At 43.3% G+C, this 22,236-nt stretch overlaps 1 protein-coding gene across 1 annotated transcript; it reads left to right on the top strand.

The window, feature by feature from the left end:
* The first annotated feature begins 330 nt into the window (after positions 1-330).
* Positions 331-22,008, top strand: vwf (von Willebrand factor). Its single transcript, XM_058074596.1, has 53 exons — positions 331-561; positions 626-677; positions 766-909; positions 1,134-1,236; positions 1,564-1,772; positions 2,028-2,149; positions 2,959-3,178; positions 3,256-3,378; positions 3,458-3,569; positions 3,639-3,685; positions 3,985-4,121; positions 4,958-5,096; positions 6,061-6,161; positions 6,228-6,423; positions 6,502-6,717; positions 6,797-7,043; positions 7,275-7,369; positions 7,481-7,632; positions 7,706-7,809; positions 7,883-8,021; positions 8,105-8,239; positions 8,317-8,463; positions 8,529-8,669; positions 9,152-9,250; positions 9,563-9,719; positions 10,106-10,273; positions 10,356-10,491; positions 10,573-10,873; positions 10,971-12,675; positions 12,764-12,868; positions 12,971-13,114; positions 13,189-13,323; positions 13,710-13,868; positions 13,992-14,038; positions 14,123-14,300; positions 14,401-14,642; positions 14,713-14,902; positions 15,861-16,202; positions 16,285-16,523; positions 17,052-17,154; positions 17,244-17,315; positions 17,393-17,497; positions 17,582-17,787; positions 17,867-18,016; positions 18,084-18,200; positions 18,279-18,459; positions 18,649-18,689; positions 18,761-18,877; positions 20,369-20,467; positions 21,119-21,247; positions 21,337-21,376; positions 21,456-21,553; positions 21,682-22,008. Exons 1-53 carry the CDS (start codon positions 556-558, stop codon positions 21,865-21,867), a joined length of 9,078 nt encoding a protein of 3,025 aa, XP_057930579.1. The 5' UTR covers positions 331-555; the 3' UTR covers positions 21,868-22,008.
* Positions 22,009-22,236: the final 228 nt, after the last annotated feature.

The following is a 22,236-nucleotide window of genomic DNA, read 5'->3' as shown; positions in this document are numbered from 1 at the left end:
ATTTTATACCTGCCAATGCCTTTATTTTTTTCCCAGCTGATAGGTGATGTTTGCATCTCTTCCTAAGACCTAGCTCCCATTGTTCGCGTGCAGTTTTGGCACACATTAGTTGTACATTTGCGTTTGTGGCACTACCAAAATCTGTGTTCTTTGCGTGAGATATCGCCTGCATTTGTGTTTTCCATCAGAATTGTTTGGGTTGGCACTGCCTAAGGCTCGTATGAAAGACTAATCACTCAGCCAGGCGATCAGTGGGCATATCCTGGTATTGTCTCACTGAGGCAGTTTGATGGTGTCGGGCTGCAAGGCATTTACTTGTGGACAGATATCGTGGCCTTCTTGACATAAACTGATGTGGGGGAAGGCAAGTCCAGCCAGTGATACGCAGAAGGGTGGGAAGGACATTTTGCTATAAAATAAGAACATAGAGTGGCTTGAGCCTGTTATGTGAGACAAAACACTTTCTCAGACAATGTGAATCCTGAAAGTGCAGCATTTTTGGATTGTGGGACACTTTCTTTAAGCAAGATTTGTGGATTAGCAGACTTTGTAACCATGAAGGTACAGTACTATTTTTTTTAACCAGATAATGACAATGAAGCATGTAAACATATTTGTGTTCCAGTTGTGTGCAAGCGGGTGCTTGAGAGGAATCTGGCTTCTGATGCATCTAACAGGTGAGTGCCCTATTAGAGGCATCTAATGCATCTTTTATACCAATAAAATGCTTGAAGATTTGTTTATAAAAGATGTCTACGTGTTTAGCATGCATGGCAGGTATGACAGGAAGGTGTAGTCTGTTTGGACGGCACCACGTTCATACCTTCGATGGGGTTTTGTATGAGTTTCCCGGGGACTGCAGCTACCTGCTGGCTGGAGACTGCCAACGTCGTTCCTTCACACTGCTGGGTGAGGACAAGATTGAAACACTTTATACTGTAAAACTCCTATAATGTTTAGGATTATGGTGACAGTTTCTAAATCCTTCAATATAGTGACATGGCAGGCTGTCGGCACAGTATGTCTTATTATATAATTGCCTCTTTGACAGTGTAATGTTAACTTTGTAAAGGCATCTTTGCTTCGTATGAAACCTGAAGTAAAACTGTGTATGCACTTTGGTCCACCTGCAGGGGATTTTGTTGGTGGCAAAAGAACTGGAGTCACCCTATTTCTAGGCGACGCGTTTGAGCTTCACCTGTCTGTAGATGGACGGCTGTCACAGGGAGAAACAGGGTAAAACAAAACAAATAAAAATGATGGAATTGGTCCCTTTCCTTGCAGCTACATTATAACAGGTTCTACTCCCCTGAGAAGACTTTCTACTTGATCTTGGTGTATATTACTCTGTATCACATGTGTAACATTTGTGAGAGAGAAGTTGCTCACTCATTATCTTTGTTGTAGTTCATCCCAATGGTCACATAGTTATCATAGAATTGTCCAAAATGTCTTGATTCAATAGAATCCAATATATTCAACAGATCCCAACAATAGACCAATTATTTGATTGTTCAAATAGTGTGTTTTTGGACTTTAACAATTGCCACCCCTTCCTTGTAGACTTTCTCTGCCGTATGCATCTCATGCTGTTTTTGCGGGCATGGAGCTAGGCTTTTATAAACTGTGGAGCGAGGAGTTCGGCTTCACTGTGACCATTGACAACGCGGCCAACATGGCCCTGACGCTCACCAAACACCACGCAAACCTCACCTGCGGTCTCTGTGGCAACTTCAACTCTGTTCCAGCTGATGAATACACTGCTCAAGAAGGTTAGCATTAACTAACTTTGGGGTGTAACACCATGCATGGCTGTGTGTCAAATGTAAGAAGAGTGCAGTACAAGGCTGTGCTTGGTTATTTCCTGAGAAATGAATTGAGTCACAAAGGTTTAAAAAACAGGAAGATGAATCATTCAGCATTGGCAAACGATAACAGGGTTAAGAACAAACAAAAATCAAAGAAAAGTGCAGCATGTGATTAATGCCAAAGCTGTCAGTTTCCTGAAGCAGTTTGTGTCATTTTAGGATTCCTCACAGAGGACAGTTATGACTTTGCAAATTCATGGGCAGTGAAGGGTGCAGGTCAAGCCTGCCGACGTGTTTCAACTCCCAGTCAGTCCTGCAACAGCTCAAAAGAAACTTCAGAGGTCTGTCACACTCTCTCGCACGCAGACAAAGCAGTGTGTCCTGTTTTAAATCACGTACACACTTCATTTGTGTGGATTTGTCAATTTTCAATTTTTAACTTCCTAGGACCAATGCAACAAACACTAATAGAATTGCTGTGACGCTTTTTTTTCCTGGGTTGTTGCCAGGCAGAGTTGATTGGGCTCAAGCTAAACTGCCCCATATTGTCTCCATCAGGAACACCTACCCATGGACTGATGGGCCAATTGGCATAAATAAACATTGTGAAACAAATACAATCTTTAATTTCTGCTCTGTATTAAGTCAAAAATACTGTGCTATTTAATTAAGTTCATTCAGCCTGCCGTAGCAATAAACCCACCTAACAAAAAATGTATTGTTGAATATACATAGTAGCCCAACATGGCTAATATTGCAAACATTGTTTTAAACTGACCAACAACTGAAAGCGTGTAGATTTTGACAATATATTTTGTAAAATTTCCAATTGCATTTGAATAATTTTGCCCATGCATTTGGCAAGGATCAATTTTCAGTACCTTTCCACAGGAAGTTTATTTGAGAAATTTGGAAGAATTGAAATTTTAACACATAAAGATAATAACAATAATTTATCAAATCATTTAAAATAGATTCAAATTTTTAGTTGTAAATAACTGTTTTGGAGGAGGCCATAATTTGGTATAAGTACTGATAATCCGATTCTTGGAGAAACAAACAACTTCATTCATTCATTCATTTTCACGAGGGCTACGGGAGTGCTGGAGCCTATCCCAACTGAAACAAACTTGAATTTTTCTTTTTGTAGATTCTGACCAGCTGCAGCGTGTTGCAGACATCCTCTGTGTTCCTGCAATGCGCCCACTTGGTCTCCCCCGAGGTGTTCCTGTCACTGTGCCAAAAAGAGGTGTGCCACTGTGACCAGGCCGACAGCGAAGACTGCTACTGTCCAATCCTTTTGGAGTACGCCCGCACATGTCACACCCACGGGATGCTTTTACGAGGGTGGCAGCAGGAGAGTCAGTGCTGTAAGTGCAGCAGTCACATGGGCAAAATGTTGCCAAATGAGCCGACATGATAAGTGTGCGAATATGTGTATGTACAGTCCCTAAATGTCCAGTTGGAATGCACTACAGTGAATGCACCAAATCCTGCTCCACAACCTGTCATAATCTCAACATCCAGGAGGTCTGCGAAGAAGAGTGTGTTGATGGCTGCATATGTCCTGGTAATCGCTTTGTCACTCTTTTTCACCCCCTCATGTTTTAGTAAATATAGCACACCGTGACTGTTTATGTGCTTTACAGTGGGTAAAGTTTTGGACGGGACCCGTTGTGTGGAAGTATCTCAGTGTTCATGTGTGCACATGGGACGACACTTCCCTCCAGGATCCACCATCTCCCAGGACTGCAATACCTGGTCGGTGAACCACATAGACGTAACCAGTAAAAAATGAAACTGCAGTCTCTAACGTGTTTTTGTCCCTAGTGTGTGTCGACATGGCTCATGGGAATGCACCAATGAAGGTTGCCCTGGTGAGAAATCCAAAATAGTCATAAAGTAGACTTACTGTGCATGACATCATTGCGCATTGTGTGTTTATTATTGTGGTTTTGGTTTGGAGTGGTGTAGAAGTGCACTGCATCATATTGGGAGTTCTTTCTGGGTGGTTTAAGGTGACTAAAAATATTAAACCACTTCTCATTGTAATGCAATCCAGCCCTACACTGATACAAACCTCAACTATGAAATGTCCCGTGAACATAACGTCTGTTGTGTTTAAGGTTTCTCATGAATTGCACACATGTGGCGTCATCTGTTTTTTTTTTTATAGGTGAGTGCTTGGTGGTGGGCCAATCCCACTTCAAGACCTTCGACAACAAGTTCTTCACCTTCACTGGCCTATGTCAGTACCTGCTGGCCCGAGACTGTGCAGAGCAGCACTTTTCTGTCATTATTGAAAATGTTCAGGTATTGGAGGCATTTGACTCACAAATCACAACACAGAATATACTTCATTTTGCCCTGTCTCACTCTTGGTGGCTTAAAAGGATCCTTAAAAGGATTCCAGATCTATTTCAAAAAATGACAAATGACAGGGGTCTCAAACTTAACATAATTGCATTATGTATTGGCAGAAGGGCTGGGAATCTCACGGTATATAATCCAGTGCGATTCACGATACATGGTTCACGGTAACCGCAATGCAAGATGCTGCAATAAGAATGAGGGCTCTATTGTTGTAGACCAGGCGCGGATGCGCCTACGCCGCGGCAACAGGATGTGGGCAGTTTGCGATAAAGATGTTTTGTCACATGCCTAATTTGGAGTGATGCTGGCTCCCAACATGCATTGTGGTACTTGGTTTCTCTAAAAAGTTGCTGAAGCTATGTGTTTGGAGTTAACATAGTTGTTTATTATTCCCCATAGTTGTAGTAGCCCTTGTTCACTTACCTGTTAAATATTGTGGTGTCATTTGTAAGTAGTGTTCTACTGTATCTGGTGATCCCACTGTCTCCATGTCTCCAACACCACTGTTAGAGCAGTGTTGGTGTTGCTTGGATTACTTGCAGTTACACTACTCATTGATGTCAAGTTGCAGACCACAATTAGACTAATAATTTTTAATGCCAAGTCACAGGATGCAAAATACGATTTCGCATTTGAGATCCCTGCTGTACACTATGTGATCTTGACAGACCAGCAAAATATGAAACACCAGGATCTTTGACAGGGTATTAACTCAGCATATATTTCTGTCACTTTCTGTCTCTTTGTGATATTTGACAGCTGGTGTTGTCTTTCAGTGTGCAGATGATCAGGATGCTGTGTGCACTCGCTCCGTGACCCTCAGCCTGCCCATTCTTGAGGACATGACAGTGAAGCTGAAGCATGGAGGAGTGGTTTCTGTCAACGGCATGGACATCCAGACCCCAATGCACCATGGTAAGCTATTTTGATGGGTAACGACTGCCTTTTGTCGCCTTATGATTGGCAAGCTGGACTGTACTTACAAGACTATTCAAAGGCTGACATTTAGATTTGATAAACATGTGATTTTTTAAATAATAAAACGGTTAGGTTGATAATTGTATACCACAGATAAAAGTTGGATTAATCGGCCTCGGTGCATAAAAATTGCATAATTTAATTACCATAGAATCTCCCACGAGGTAGAGAATTAAATGATAATCCTGATTTCACCCAACTATGTTTGGAAGGCATGTGAAAATCAAAATCGATGTGCAGTGGGATAAATTATGGTTGTCTATAGTCCTGCATTTATTTTTTTGTACTTTTGTTTTTATTAAATTTAAGTGCATTTTTACTTTTAAATGACGTCATCAATTTGTGGATTCTCACCAAAATATAGAGTGAACCTACTTGGAAGAAAAATTAAAAAAATAATAGAATTAAAAAAATAATTCTAATAAATGCTACTTATAAAGCAAAACAAATAATTACAGAATGTAAAGAGTGAATGAATTAATTTAAAATAATTGTAACTGTATCACACTATTCAGTTGTGAAAGGATACTGTACATATTACTGTTATTATATATTGTCACATCCATACTGTGCATACTGTTTATAATCTGCAATAGCCATATTATAGTCATTTATATCCCTGTACATATCCTCACTGTATTATAGTCATAGCCTGTTATAGTTTGTACATAGATCTGTCCATTTTTCTACATTTACGTACTACTAAGGTACTTATAAAATTGCACTTCTGGTTGGATGCTAACTGCATTTTGTTGCCCTGTACCAGTGACATGAGCAATAACAATAAAGTTGAATCTAATCTAATCTAATCTAATCTAATCTAATCTAATCTAATCTAATCTAATCTAATCTAATCTAATCTAATATACACTTACCCCTCGAAGTGCTTCTCAATTTCCAGGTCGCTTGCATATCCAGAGATCTGTCCAGTCATCTGTGCTTATAAAGGTTGGAGATGGCTTTCGCCTTGACTGGGATGGCAGGGGTCGTGTGCTTTTAAAGGTACATTAGTCAATCATTACATTTTTGGAATGCCTAATTATATTGACATGACATCCGTTTTCCTAGCTGGGAACACAATGGGTGGGTCGGACTTGTGGCCTCTGTGGTAACTACAATGGTAACCAAGGCGACGACTTCTTGTCTGGGTCTGGACTAGTCGAAGCGGACCCTCAAACATTCGCTCAGTCCTGGAGAATCAACGCTGACTGCAAGTCAACCCACAAACCCGAAATTGATCCCTGTTCCATCAACCCCAAAAGAGGTGCATGCACACTCACGGTGACTTAGCACACATCACTATGTATATGACTAACATCTGTTCTGCATTCACCTTTTTTAGTGCGTTTTGCAGAAGAAGGATGCTCAATGATTATGTCAGATGTGTTCAGCCCATGCCACTACCTGGTCAACCCAGGTCCTTTCCAACGGTTCTGTCGTTATGATGTTTGCTCATGTGTGGATGGGGAGGAGTGTCTCTGCTCCGCGCTGGCCTCCTATTCAGCTGCCTGTGCTGCCAAAGGGGTGCTGCTGCACTGGCGTTCTCCATCACTCTGTGGTAACCCTTCTTCCTTGTATTTCATTGAAAAACTTGAATTGACTTGAAATACTATACACCGCTTATTTAAATTCCTCAGAAATGCAGTGCACTAGAGGCCAGGTGTACGAGGTCTGTGGAAGTCTGTGCGACCGCACTTGCCGATCCTTGTCTGGAGCGGAGGCCGGCTGTGGCAGGGAGAGGGTGTGCGAGGAGGGTTGTTTTTGCCCTGCTGGGAAGTACCTGAGTGACTCTGGAGAATGTGTGACGGCTGACAAGTGCACCTGCCTGCATGATGGACAGCTGTACCAGCCCAACGATGTCTATGCTGATCATGACAGCATCTGGTTTGTGAAAAAGCATTGATCAGGCACACTACTGGGAAATTCAAGTGCAACATACACATATTAATATAGCACTTTACATTGTTTATGTAATGTAACATACATACACGCAGTAATTTTATTATTATTTTGAGGTGGGTTGAGGATATTTCAAATCAAGTTGTTGTTACCAAATAAGGTTCCCTATTTTATATACAGTTATTAAACTTTTGCATGTTTGTATTTATTGTGCAGCTACTGTGAGAGCGGATCCATGCGCTGTAGCTCCACCGAAATGAGTACTTCTTTGTCTGATCTCTTCTACGATGATGACCTGGCACCATCTAGAGGTCATATCTCCAAAATATTTAAATATAACAATGATTTTACACATGTTGGCAAACACATGGATGTTATTATAAAAGCTAGAACAACTTAGTAACTTAAATTCTTGCTTGCAGACCGGCGTTCACCACAGTGTGTCCCTCCACTGATCCGTGCAAAGTGTAACGCAGGAGAAAAAGGTCTGGAATGTGCTAGAAATTGCCGTAATGTGGACTTTCCCTGTGTCTCCCAGTTGTGCATCCCTGGATGCTTCTGTCCACCTGGCACTGTAGGTGATGTTATGTGCTGTGTGGTTAGGGCGAAGTACTTGTTCATGAGAACATGCATGATTTATATTTCAGGTATATCACCACAGAGAATGCATTGTGCCAGAACAGTGTCCTTGCTACTTACACAACAAGCCTTATAGATCAGGACAAACCGTATCAGTGGACTGCAATACCTGGTAAATAGATGTGTGTCTGTGTGAAAAAGATCATAAGAACGTGAGATTTCATGACCTCTTTTCTTGTTTGCAGTATATGTGAAAACAGGAAATGGCGCTGCACAAAGACGTTTTGTGATGGCATATGTCGCACTGTGGGGGAAGGCCATTACATCACCTTTGATGGCCTGAAATACACTTTCCCTGGACTCTGCCAGTATGTCCTGGTCCAGGTGAGATTCGAAAAACCCAGAAGAACCATTTTCACTCCCCTTTGTCCATTCCACTATCACTTTAACTTGATTATTTTCAACAGGATATGTGTAATGGAGAAGAGGGTTCCTTCAGAGTACTTGTGGAAAATGAGGCCTGTGGAATTGCGGGACATCGCTGTACAAAGTCGGTATCAGTCTTCTACCATGGTGGCTTAATTGTTATGCAAAATGGAGAGGTACCACATCGCCTGTTACATTTATTGTTTTTTCCCTGAAATTTTGATATGAGCAACTTGCCACTTCCCTTGCTCAGGTGAAGATGAAAGTACCAGTCCCACAGAGTGCACAGGTCGAGATTGTCCGATCGGGTCAGTTTTACACCCTACTGCTGGGAAAACACATTTCCCTCAGTTGGGACAAAGGAACCCACCTCCTGGTCCACATCTCTGCCACATACAAGGTGTGATACGTAGTCTTGTACCATTTGTCTCTCTTTTTATAATCAAGATTTTACTATGTGTGTAGAGCCGCGTCTGTGGTCTGTGTGGCAACTTTGATGGGAACGTCAATAACGACTTTGTCAGCAGTAACAATCAGATGGAGGTTGATTCCTTTCACTTCGGGAACTCCTGGAAGATTTCTCCCAGTTGTGCTGATGTAACACAGGTAATGCTTGGACATTCATTCATTCAATCATTTTCTACCACTTTCGCGGGTGCTGGAGCCTATCCCAGCTGTCTTCGGGCGAGAGGCGTGGTACACCCTGGACTGGTCGCCAGCCAATCACAAGGCACATATAGACAAACAACCATACACACTCACATTCATACCTATGGACAATTTGGAGTCGCCAATAACCTAGTATGTTTTTGGAATGTGGGAGCTTGGACATGTATCCTTGAAACATTCTTCTATATCAGGTTCTATATCTTCTTTGTATTGTGGTACACCCCGGAGTCAGCCCAGTCAATCACAGGACACATTCACACCATTCACACTCACAGTCACATCTTTGAACAATTTAAATTTTCTGTCCCCCAGTGGGGGGCGTGACAGAAAATAACTGACAACCACTGGTTTAGGGCAACATTCAATATTTACAAGTTCATAGCAATGAGACAAGCACTTTGTGTGTTTGTGTTTAACAGGTACCCGCTCCCTGTGGTGACAACATCGTCAGAATGGTAACCGTTGAGCAGTCGTGCCATGTGCTTAGTGGTCCCCTTTTTAAAGAATGCAACAGCCAGGTGAGTGCTGTTGCAGAAATGTAGATAACCAATACATAGTCAGTTTTAAGTAACTGTTTGCTCAACATAGCATGTCTTTTTGGTAAAAATAATTAGCATGTCCCAATGCCCATATCTGCATCTGTTATATCGGTTATAGTCGCTGTTCTCCTTTGTCATCATTGGTACATTGAGCTAACATGTCATGTGTCGTCAAGTGGTTAGATTTTTACAGCAAGTTATGGTTGGACTCCAAGCAATATGTATCTTTTAGGGCGTCCATCTGATCAACTGGTCTACATTATCATTCTGAATGCAAATGTGTCTTTTTAGGTTTCTGTTGAGCCTTACTTGGAAATGTGTGTCGAGGCAGCGTGCTCCTGTCCATCAGTTGGCGATTGTGCTTGCTTTTGTGATGTAATCGCAGCCTATGCTCAGGCTTGTTCAGAGAGGGGTGTTTCCGTCAGCTGGAGGTCCAATGAGCTTTGCCGTAAGTGTCAACAGTCCTTTGCACTACAATAATTGTGTCTTTTATTTTAAGAGCAGAGTTCCCGATATTTGCAACTGTTTCCACTTCAAAGAAAAAGTCTAAACAATCAGACAAACAAATGGAAATGGTAGGTGTGCCACAACAGTATGTTGGTTTATTTAGTGACACAGAAAGCAAAACCAACAAAACTGAAACACAGTCACTGTTGGCGCATGTCAAAAAGTTCAGATGAAATAGAACCAACATGGTTTGAGGAAAAAAAAACACCTTGCCAAAATTATTTAGCAGCCTTATTTCTTGCATTATAATTAATTGTGGAGATATATAATTAAGTTGATGTAATAGCCTTACCGCACCTCCTTTGGATTTATTTTATTTATCGATAGCAATGAGCTGCGAGGAGCTGAACCCAAAAAGCCTAACATCAAGGGAGGAATTATGTCAGTGGAGGTACAGCACTTGTGGTCCTGCCTGTCCCATCACCTGCCAGCACCCTGAACCTCTTCAGTGTTCTCTCACATGCGTGGAAGGGTGTCATGCCTACTGCCCCCCAGGTGCCTTCAGTAGTCAAATCCATGTATTATTTAAATACATTGCAGTGTTGCATGTGTTTAACGGTTAGAATGTTGCTCTCAGGCCAGCTGTTGGATGAGGTGGCCATGAGGTGTGTTGATCCCTCTGAGTGTCAGGTGTGCATCCATGATGGTCATAAAATCTCTCACGGCAACAAAGTAATCATCAGCCGTCACGACCCTTCCCAATGCAAAATTTGGTAAGTAGTAGTACTTTCATGCTGCTGCATGCTTTGTAATTTTCATTTATATAAATGCTTTCTTTGTCATTTGTCCTTAAGTCACTGTGACAACAACACCCTAGCATGCAAGGCTTGTGATGCTGCAGCCATTGCTGCACCGACCCTTCCTTCCCCCACCATCACATCTTTACCCATGACCACCATGATGCCTGAGGGGACATGCAATCGAGCCATGGATCTGGCTTTTCTATTGGATGCCTCCGCAGCACTGAGTGAAAGTGAATTTGAGGCCACTAAAAACTTCATACTGGGAGTGATTGAACCCTTCCGCATGGGCTCCGCTCACACTCGAGCTACAGTGCTACTTTACCAATCTGGCGTCAAAACCTGTGACCTGCAGGTAGGAAATCCTGTGATATCTATTTTTGTTTTTTTGTCTATACAGTACAGTGTTTTCCCCACATCAGAGTTCTACATCCATTTGTTTTTGTGTGTAGGTTCAAAAATGGCTGTTTAAGAAGATTGTCCATGAACTGCACTATATAGGAGGAGATGCAGCTTTCTTGGATGAGGCCATCAAATATCTGGCTTACAACATCTATGATAAGAACAAACGGGAGCACACTGGTCGCGTTGCCGTCATCTTGACGGCAAGCACCAACCCTCGCTCGATGCGTGCATACATTAGGATGCTGCGCAGGGAAAAAATCACCACGCTAACTGTGGCCCTCGGACCAGGGGTCAACATGACCCAGATTAATGACATTACAAAGGCCAATCCCGATAACAGGGCCTATGTCCTTAGCAGCACAGCTGAGCTGCCGGATCGTCTTTTAGAAGTCACAGACTACCTCTGCACTTTGGGATTGGAGCCAAAGACTACACCAGAAAAATCTAGCACAACCACAACAACCCACCCTCCTCATCCAGAACCCACCCCCACAAAACACCTCTCCACCACTACCACCACAACCTCTATGTCTCCAACCAAGGAAGTGACGTTCATCATCGAGGGCTCTGATTCAGTCGGGGAGGCCAACTTCAACAAGTCTCTCTTGTTCCTGGAGGATGTTATCACAAAGATGGCAGAGAAGGAGGAGTTCATTCGCATCACCGTGATCCAGTACTCGATAACAGTGACCGTAGAGATCCGCGGTTGGGATCTGAGGTATAAGAGGATGCTGCTCCTACAAAGACTCAGGCAGATTCGCTTGCGTGGTGGAAACAAGACCAACACCGGCACCGCTTTGGCAACAACATTTAAAGAAACTGCTACCGTCCCACCTTCATCACGTGTCCCCACACCTCCCCAGTTGGTTTTCCTTGTAACAGAGAACCCACCCACGGACACTGTGACTCGCCCACCATCCACAAGCACCCAAAGGTATGTGTATCCAATCGGCGTTGGACCTAAAGTGCGAGAGTTTGACTTATTCCAGATCAGCTCACCGACGAGGCCGATAATGGTGGAAGACTACAACCATCTCACAAAAATTGTCCACCGTGTTGTCAACATCACACACTCCATAGTCACACCACACTTCCCGACACTGCCACCTGTGGTTCAACCCACACTCCCCAGCCTGTCTCCAACCAAGGAAGTGACGTTCATCATTGAGGGCTCTGATTCAGTCGGGGAGGCCAACTTCAACAAGTCTCTCTTGTTCCTGGAGGATGTTATCACAAAGATGGCCGAGAGGGAGGAGTTCATTCGCATCACCGTGATCCAATATTCGATAACAGTGACCATAGAGATCCGCGGTTGGGATCTGAGGTATAAGAGGATGCTACTCCTACAAAGACTCAGGCAGATTCGCTGGCGTGGTGGAAACAAAACAAACACCGGCACCGCTATGGCAACAACGTTTAAAGAAACTGCTTCAGTCCCACCTTCATCACGTGTCCCCACACCTCCCCAGTTGGTTTTCCTTGTAACAGAGAACCCACCCACGGACACTGTGACTCGTCCACCATCCACAAACACCCAAAGATATGTGTATCCAATCGGTGTTGGACCTAAAGTGCGAGAGTTTGACTTATTCCAGATCAGCTCACCGGAGAGGCCAATAATGGTGGAAGACTACAACCATCTCACAAAAATTGTCCACCGTGTTGTCAACATCACACACTCCATAGTCACACCACACTTCCCGACACTGCCACCTGTGGTTCAACCCACACTCTCCAGCCTTCCACCTACAGGTATGGAAAAAAAAAACACTTCACACACAATCATTTCACACTGACTCCTTCATGTGCAGTAACATGATGTGAAAACATTTTTGCACAGTTCCTTGTAAGACTCCTGTGGATGTGTTATTCCTACTGAAGGCCGGGGAGCAGTTTGATGACATGAAGTTTTTTGTGAATGCTTTCATCAACACAGCTGACATCGGTAGGTATAATAACTAACTAGACGACTAGTACTTTCCAATAAACAAATAACTGCACTGTAGTAATAAACTGCACTTTAGCAATGTCATGTTACTGCATGCAGGTCTGAAAGCCACTCAGGTGAGTGTGATCCAATATGGTGACACTGCCACAATGGAGTTCACCTGGAAGGAGGAGCAGAGCAAGTCTCATCTTCTTAGCTTGGTGAACAACATTCCAAAAAGGAGAACTGCTGCCCCTGCACTCGGTAGAGGAAACAAAAACATGTGAGTGCATTTCATTACGCTGACTTTTTATGCTCACCGCTGTGTCTTTGTGTAGGCTCAGTGCTACAATACGCTGTGCAGGCTGCCATCAGGGGCGGTAGAGTGGGTGTGGCTAAGGCTGTGGTGATGATAGTGACTGACAAGTCGACTGACCAGGTCCGTGAAGCTGCAAATGAGGCACTGGCTGCAGGTAATTAAGGCAATATGCCTTAAAGCTCCCATATTATGCTATTTTTCAAGACTTTTAAATAAGACTCAGAGTTCTTGCAGCAGCGTATTGGAAGAATGTTTCCAAAATCGAGCCTTGTTGCTGGAATTTAGACAATTTATGATGAATATTCTTTTTTAATGATCAATATTTTTTATTGCAAGACAGTGTTGTTCTAACAGGAAATCTCATCGCATTTTTGTGTCACAAAAACGTTTTCCTGACTGGTCTTGTGACACCCCTACCTTACATATTACTGTTATGACATCATTCAAAAGTATATTTTGCATATTAGTGTCATAGGGGACCTTTAATTTGTTTTACTCCCACCCCCATTATTGACATATCTTGGCTTGTCTGTCCCTCAGGTGTGTCGGTGTTTCCCATCGGCGTAGGTCGAGACTATGACCAGAATGAGCTTGACATTATGGGTCACAAACAAGATAACAGTCTGCACCTGAAAAATATGGATCAGTTACGGATGTTGCTGACTTTGGACCACGGTTACAAAGAGAGAATCTGCAGAGGTGCATGCACCTACATACACATGGATACAGTTGAAAATAATACACCTCGTACCAGCATTTTAGTCATTTTTATAATATCACTGATGGTGACAGTAGTTGATGGCTGTTTGCTTTGGCTCTCAGCTGGTCCACCAGGAGTGTGTGTTGATGACAGTGGAATGGAGAGAAAAGTGAGTGGTTCAGTACACATATGGTGTAGGCTGTATAACGGACCTTTTATAACATGTCTGCATCTTTTTATCGGTGTGCTGCAGCCAGGGGAATCATGGATGCTGGAGGATGGCTGCCATTCAGTTCTGTGCCATCCCAGCGGGGCTGTTACCATGCAGAGCCACAAAGTCAGCTGCGATAAACTGGAGCCGCCAGCCTGCAGAAGCAACATGCCACCTGTAAAAGTCCAGGAGGCCTGCAGCTGCCATTGGGAATGCCCTTGTATGCACACCAAAATTATTTGTGATTTGGTTTGCACCTCTCTATATATATTTACATCTTCCTGACAATCTCCTTGCTGCCTGTTTGTGTTGTTTTACAGGCATTTGCATGGGCAGTTCCACCAATCACGTGGTGCGATTTGACAGCTTGCCACTCAGGCTAGATGCAGAGGGGTTGTGCTCCTACACCCTCCTCACTGTCAGCAGAGGTGTCAGCGAAGGTTCAGAGGTCATACTCCACAATGGACCCTGTCAGGACTCTGCACATTACAACCAAGTTTGTATGAAAGCCATCGAGGTGATGCATGGCCCACATAGACTCTTGTTGAAGGATGATATGATGGTAAGGTGTTTTTGTGTTGTTGATGTGTCATGGACTGCTAGATTGTTAACTATGTGCTCACTATATGCAGGCACTGATTGGCCAGGATGAACTTTCACTGCCATGGAGGTATGCGGGCCTGGAGCTTGTGCGATACGGAGGAATGATGCTCCAGCTCAAATCTGATCATGGCTACATTCTGACATTCACGCCTCAGAGCAATGAATTCACCATCACATTGCTCACCTCCAGCATCAGGGGCCACACCGCCGGACTATGTGGTAACATATTTGATGACCTTTTAGCATGATTACCTACTTTGGGCTGCATGCGCATGTGTGGGTGTGTTTGTTGTGATTGACAAGTGTCCCTGAATGCAGCGGCAACTTGTGTCACGGGAGTTACGTGATGCAGCTTGAGCAGCGCTGACAGCAGTTTGCTAGTTTTGATCCTGCTTGTTGAGTATGAAGTGTCCCATTATCTGACTGGAACCGGAAGAGCAGTCATGGCATCTGTAAAGCTGATGTTTGCAATACAATTTATTAGGGAATTAGGGAAATAGCAAATATGTAATTCGGGAGAAAGTTAGCGGGGAGTTGGACACAAAGCTTCAATGGTGGCCATGTCCAGACATTCATTCATTCATTCATTTTCTACCGCTTTTTCCTCACGAGGGTCGCGGGGGGTGCTGGAGCCTATCCCAGCTGTCTTCGGACGAGAGGCGGGGTACACCCTGGACGAGTCGCCAGCCAATCACAGGGCACATATAGACAAACAACCATTCACACTCACATTTGTATATGGACAATTTGAAGTTACCAATTAACCTAGCATGTTTTTGGAATGTGGGAGCAAACCGGAGTACCCGGAGAAAACCCACGCATGCACGGGGAGAGCATGCAAACTCCACACAGAGATGGCCGAGGGTGGAATTGAACCCTGGTCTCCTAGCTGTGAGGTCTGAGCGCTAACCACTAGACCGCCGTGCCGCCCATGTCCAGACAAATTATGACAAATAACTCTACTACTATTATTATACTCTAGTATTTTGACATGGTATAATTATTTGTTCAAATGCAAAAATACATTTGTAATGCATTTTTTATGCAGTTAAATCAACACCTGTGTCCACTTCATGAGCATGTACAGTAATCTTGTGAGATGTACAGTGTTTGCACTTGTTACAGTACATTATGATTTTGACGTAATTCAGCATTTTCCCTTCATCTTTCCTTATAGGTGCTTGTGGGGACGAGTCCATTAGCATTCTCTCTTTACGTAATGGCAGCTCGACCTCTGATCAGCAGGCATTTGTCTCTGACTGGACCATGGCCAGAGACGGGGCTGTGTGCTTGCCGAAACGCAAGGCGGTGTGTGCAACTGGAGCATCGATGGGATGTCAGGCCCTTCGCTCTGAGGTGTTTCAGCCATGTCACGCACACATACCTGTTATGGTGTTTCTCACCAAATGTGAGGAGCAGGCGTGTGAAGAGTCGGATGTGTGCAAGCTCATTTCTGCCTACGCACTCATGTGTAGACAGAGGGGTGTGTGCTTAGAGTGGAGAAGCTCCCGCCTCTGCCGTAAGTCAATTTAAATCACTTGATTATTTTTATACTTTTATACCAATCTGGGCTTTCACCTATACTCCATACTCTTTTGCAGCATTACATTGCCCGGCCTCCATGGAGTATGACGCGTGTCGCACAGGTTGTATTGAGGACTGTGAAAACACGCAGGCGTTACGGGGTGACTGGTCGGTTGCCAGGGGTAACCAGTCATCTTGTACAGACACACCTACTGAGGGTTGTTTCTGTACTAGAGGGACAGTTTTGCATCAAGGAGCATGTGTGTCTCCAGAGGTGTGCAAGCAGTGTGTCGACCACCACGGACATGCATATAAGGTTAGACTCTTAACTAAATTTATGTTATTCCAACCAGGATCTGTTATAGACTCATGAGTTATCCCCAGACACTTCTTTAGGTCCACTTGTAAAATCTAATGAGACCGAAAGCTGAAGTGGAGGTATTCATTAACAATGTGTTTAGTATTTTGATAGCATTTTTCTGTATGAGACAATGTGCTACTTCATACTAGGAGGTATCTAGTGCTTATTATCATAGCGATAGTACAACCACAATACAACAACAATTGTTAAACTAATACCTCACTAGCCCTGTGATTGGCTGGCGACCAGTCCAGAGTGTACCCTGCCTCTCTCCCAAAGTCAGCTGGGATAGGCTCCAGCATACGTCCCCAGTGAGGTCAAGCGCTATACAAGATGAATGGATAGATGGATGAATACCTCTCTAGTGTTGGCCATTAAAAAGCATTATTTTCTTTGTGAAGACAGAATTTGTGATACATTGCTATGTAACTTGACTGCCCTCTAGTGGCTGTAACTGCAAATTGTGTATTTGTGTGTGCACAGTACCTGCAGAGTTGGGTACCAGATGACAACCCATGTTTGATTTGCATGTGTTTGGATCGACAACACATCAACTGCACTGCTCGACCCTGCAATGATCTCAAAGGCAAACACCTCTAATTTTTTTTTCTTTTTTGCTTCATTAGGCTTTCTTACCTTCATGCTTTATAACTGAATATTTGTGTTATTGTGTAGCACCAATCTGTGGACCCTGTGAGGTTCTAAAGGAAAAAAGAGACTCCAAATGCTGCCCGGAATATGAATGTGGTAAGTACAAAAATAATGTTACGTTAATACTTCTTTGGTGTGTATGTAGCCCACGTGCTGCCACTGTGACATTTCAGTGTGTGATCTGTTGAGCTGTGATGTGCCTGAAGCTCCCCGCTGTGAGGATGGTGAGGTGATGGTTTTGAAAAACCCAGGAGAATGTCAACCCATACATGAGTGCGGTAGGATGCATTCTCATCAACCCACTATCACTCACTCACACACACACAGCCGTGTTTTTTGACTTTGTCTCTTTTCAACCCCAGTTTGCAAAAAAGAAGACTGTGCTCCTCTCCACCCCCCTGAGTGCGGGGCCCATCGACAGCCAAGACTGAAAAAGACAAAGTGCTGTGATGTGCTTGAGTGTTTATGTAACTGCCACAACTCCACCCGCACTTGCTCTCCTGGCTTCATCACAGCCTTCAAGACGAACGACTGTGGCTGCACCGAGACAAGTTGCGTACCAGACAAAGTCAGTGTGTTCAACAAGCATAACAAGGTCACAAGGGATGCCAGAATATACATATAGATTAAGAACCATTACCCAACAGGTGTGTGTGGTTGGCGGTGTGGTCCATCCAGTGGGAAGCCAGTGGGATAAAGGATGTGAGAAGTGCAGTTGCAGTCACCTGCAGGACAAGGACACATCACTGCACATTGCTCAGTGCTCTCCGCCATTGTGTGACCACAATTGCCCCATGGTGAGAATAAACACATGCAAAAATAAAAGGCATCAACTATACATAATGTTATATTTACACATCACAGGGCTCCACATACACTCCGGCCAGTGGAGGATGCTGTGGGAAGTGCAGACCCACTAGCTGTGTAGAGTCAGAGGGAGTGATGCGAGGGGACACAATGATTGGAGGACAGCTCAGAAATGTATGCAAATAATTGATCTATATGTGCCTACTGTAAACATACTGTAATCAAGTCCATTGATCTGATCTGTTTCTATAGGTGGGGGAGCAATGGCAGTCTTCAACTGATAAATGTGTGTTGAATCAGTGTGTGAGGGTGAAAGATGAGGTGTTCACCTCTTCCACAAACATCAGCTGCTCCGTTATCAACACACCGACCTGCCCGCTGGGCTCAGAGTTGCGTTGTGACATACATGATTGCTGTCCACGCTGCCACTGTGGTAAACATATACAGTACATACATGTTCCTTACAGTATACTGTGCAGTGTACACATGATTCTGCATCGGTAAACTATCAACATGCATTTGCAGTGTCCTTCCAGCAGATGTCGTACTCTTGTCAGCCTTCCTACCTTGCAACACACATCGCCTGTCAATAATCATGATATTGTTTTATTCTACCCTGCAGCTCCTCTAGATGCTTGCGTCCTCAACAAGACTCTTATTGGTGTAAGCAGTAAATATTGTGCAGAATTTCAGTTTGAATTTTTTTTTTCATTTGAAAATGTTTCTCTGTGCAGGTAGGGGAGAAGCTGATGGTGGATGCTTGCACACGCTGCGAATGCATGCTGGAGTATGGTGTCATCAACAAATACAGGCTATCCTGCAAGACGACTCCCTGTACTTCTTGCCCCATGGTAAGTGATCCTTTATAGGGTCTTATAATTAATGTTGGGGCTGCACGGTTGATGAGTGGTTGACACGTAGGCCTCACAGCTTGGAGAGCCGAGTTCAATTCCATTCTCGACCATCTCTGTGTGGAGTTTGCATGTTCTCCCCGTGCATGCGTGGGTTTTCTCCGGGTACTCCAGTTTCCTCCCACATTCCAAAAACATGCTAGGTTAATTGGCGACTCCAAATTGTCCATAGGTATGAATGTGAGTGTGAATGGTTGTTTGTCTATATGTGCCCTGTGATTGGCTGGCGACTAGTCCAGGGTGTACCCTGCCTCTCGCCCGAAAACAGCTGGAATAGACTGTTTCGTGACCCTCGTGAGAATAACCGGTAGAAAAATAAGTGAATGAATGAATAATAATTATAGTGATGCTCCGATCAGGGTTTTATGTTGCCAATTCCGATACAGTCGTCCAGGACTGAAATTGACCGATACTGATCACATGGATTAATTTTCCATTTGTCAATTTATTTATGATGAATGCTATTAGCCATGGGTGCCATATAAAGTCATGGTCTCTTCAGTGTCAGGAGGCCCCAAAAATAAATACACACTAATAAAATTAGTAATGAATGAAAAAAGAGTGGGTGGCAAGCTCATTTTTTTCATGGAACCTAGAATTCCTGGCTTCACCCCTGCTATCAGCTATATGATGTGGAAAAAAGGAGCCACAAAATATTTTTTCAAGAGAACACACATCATTTGTCATCAATTACAGAGGATGAGACACCTTCTTCAAGGAAACTTTGGATGTGAGAGTACATTAGTGGCAGGACTTCCAGCTAAGTAAGCGAACATGAGGAACAAAGTGTCTCACCCCCTCCAACACACACTCAGTGCACTAAACAACTCATTTAGTCTTTAGGTCTTTACTTTCTGCAACTGTCAGAGTATGCAGTAAAAACTGTTGCAAATATTCTGTACAACAGCCGTGCAAGACACCTGTGACCTGATCAACATGTATATAACTGTATATAGTAGAAAAAAAATGATGTAATATTTTGTATTTGTATTACCCAGTTTTTGCACTTTATCTGCCCTTGTGTGCCTTGTACTATATACTGTTGTGTGCCACTGTACTTTTCACACACATTTTACTGGGTTACCCCTGCAAAATTATTTTTTGTGGCATGTCTTGGCGGTTGTTTTTGTTTTGGCATGCTTGCGCACTGTGAAGAAAGTAGGAGGATGATACAGCCCAAGACGTTAGCTACGGCAAGACACTGCACAGAATTCAGGGATCACTGCGGGCTGCTGTAGTACTAGTCTTTTGTAATCAGCACTGAAAGGCATTTGTGGCATGTCTGATAATTGTCTGATAATGATCAGTGGCCAATCAATCCAGCATGCCTACTTATAATGCATACATTTATGTATATGTTTGAATTTACTGTACATACTTGGTTCTCATGCAGTTATTTGTGCATCAACTAACATGCAATTCTCACTTCAGGGATACATTGAGCAGAAAGAAGAAGGCGCTTGCTGTGGTCGCTGTGTCGCCACTACCTGCTTTGTAAGCATGCCGGATGGAAAGCAGATGAGTTTACAGGTAATTGCCCTGCAGAAAACAGGCCTTTCTAATGTGCTCTATGCAATGCTATACTGTGTTATGCTTTTCCATACTATAGTTTTAGCCTTTTCTACTATCATACTGCACAACATTATTCTATACAACTATTCTATAATATTCTGTATTAGGAATGTTATGTTTATACCACCATGCTGTATGTCATGCTGTTCTGTAATGTGTTATATGAAAGATTATACTTTGGTATTGCATACTTTGCTTCACTAAACTATGCTATATGACTTGTACACTGTACTTTACCACAATATATCATACTATAAACTGCAAGTTGACTATACTACAGTAAACAATACTATGCAATGCTGTACTGTGCTTAATTGTACCATATCATACCATGTTCCTCTTAATTATATCAAAGAATCCAATCATATGCTACACTGTACTACACTGTACTATACTATACTATACTATTTCCATACAATACTGCCACTATACCACACTATTCTAAACTATATCATAGTCTATGCTGTACTTTGCCATACCATACTTATATACTAAACAATACTGTACTAAACCATTCTTCACACATACTACCATAAAATGAAAACTTTAAAAAATTACATTATGTACTGTATGTCGTGAATGTAATTTAATACACACGCCCACTCTTAGGTGAATACCACGAGAGATGATGGCTGCAACCAGTACGCTTGTGGTGTGAACAATAAAGGAGATCTAGCCCTGGAGATACGAACGACCACCTGCGCTCCTTTTAACCGTCAAGAATGCCTTGAACAGGGGGTGCGAACGCCACACAGTTACAGGCCCCACCACACACCACGCAATATCCACACACAATCATGATGCTCATCTCAGTTGTCTATTCACAGGGCACTATTAGCCAGATTGGAACAACATGCTGTGAAATGTGTAAGTAGTGTTATGACATGTACGTCTCCTCTTTTATTGGTTTAAAGTTTGATTTTAATATGAGTTTGTTGGTGATTAGGTAGCGAGTCAGCGTGTCACAGGACGGCAGGGACATTGAACTATGTCAAAGTGGAAGATTGCCAATCAGAGCACCAGATTGAATTGCACTACTGCGAGGTGAGAAACACGCTCACACTTTTAGGAGATGATCTACCGTTTTGGGAACTCCAGATTATCAAAGACTAATCAAGTCCTGAATCTGTCTCTCACCATGTGATCCTCCGTTTTCCCCATCTGTCTGTCAGGGTAAATGTCGCAGTAAGTCCATGTACTCCCTGCAGAGTGCTGCTGTCGAGCAGGAGTGTGTGTGTTGCGTTGCCACGGAGACAGAGCCCTTCAGTGTTCCTATTCTGTGTACCAACGGGACCCGCAGTCACCACACTGTCCTGTCAGTCACTGCATGTGACTGTCAGTTTAAACACTGCACATAGAGGGGAAAGGGAACTTTGAAACATATATTTTTGTTTTTTTTATGTTTGTATCCAAGCAAATGTAATAAGTAGCCACTTATTCAGTGTCAAGCCACTACAGTGTAACTGTGTCTTGTGTCACGGGTATAAAAGCATTACTTGAGAAGGTACTGCCTCAGTCACATTATAGCAATAGAAGTAGGTTCCTCTATCCATTCCTGAACAAGGCACTCAAATCAGGTGCCTACTCCTCCAGTCTGACACTTCTAATGTGTGTTCCTGGCAAGCAGTTTGTTGCTGTGGTCACACGGTGTGTCTTTTATGCAAAAGAAAATATATCAATGCAAACTAATGATTGAGCCATTCAGTGAACGAGTAGTTAGCAGTACA

The sequence above is a fragment of the Doryrhamphus excisus genome, chromosome 6 (assembly GCF_030265055.1).
Source record: "Doryrhamphus excisus isolate RoL2022-K1 chromosome 6, RoL_Dexc_1.0, whole genome shotgun sequence".
Lineage (NCBI taxonomy): Eukaryota > Metazoa > Chordata > Actinopteri > Syngnathiformes > Syngnathidae > Doryrhamphus > Doryrhamphus excisus.
Note: the sequence above shows the minus strand (reverse complement) of the source record. Positions and strands in the feature narration are given on the sequence as shown.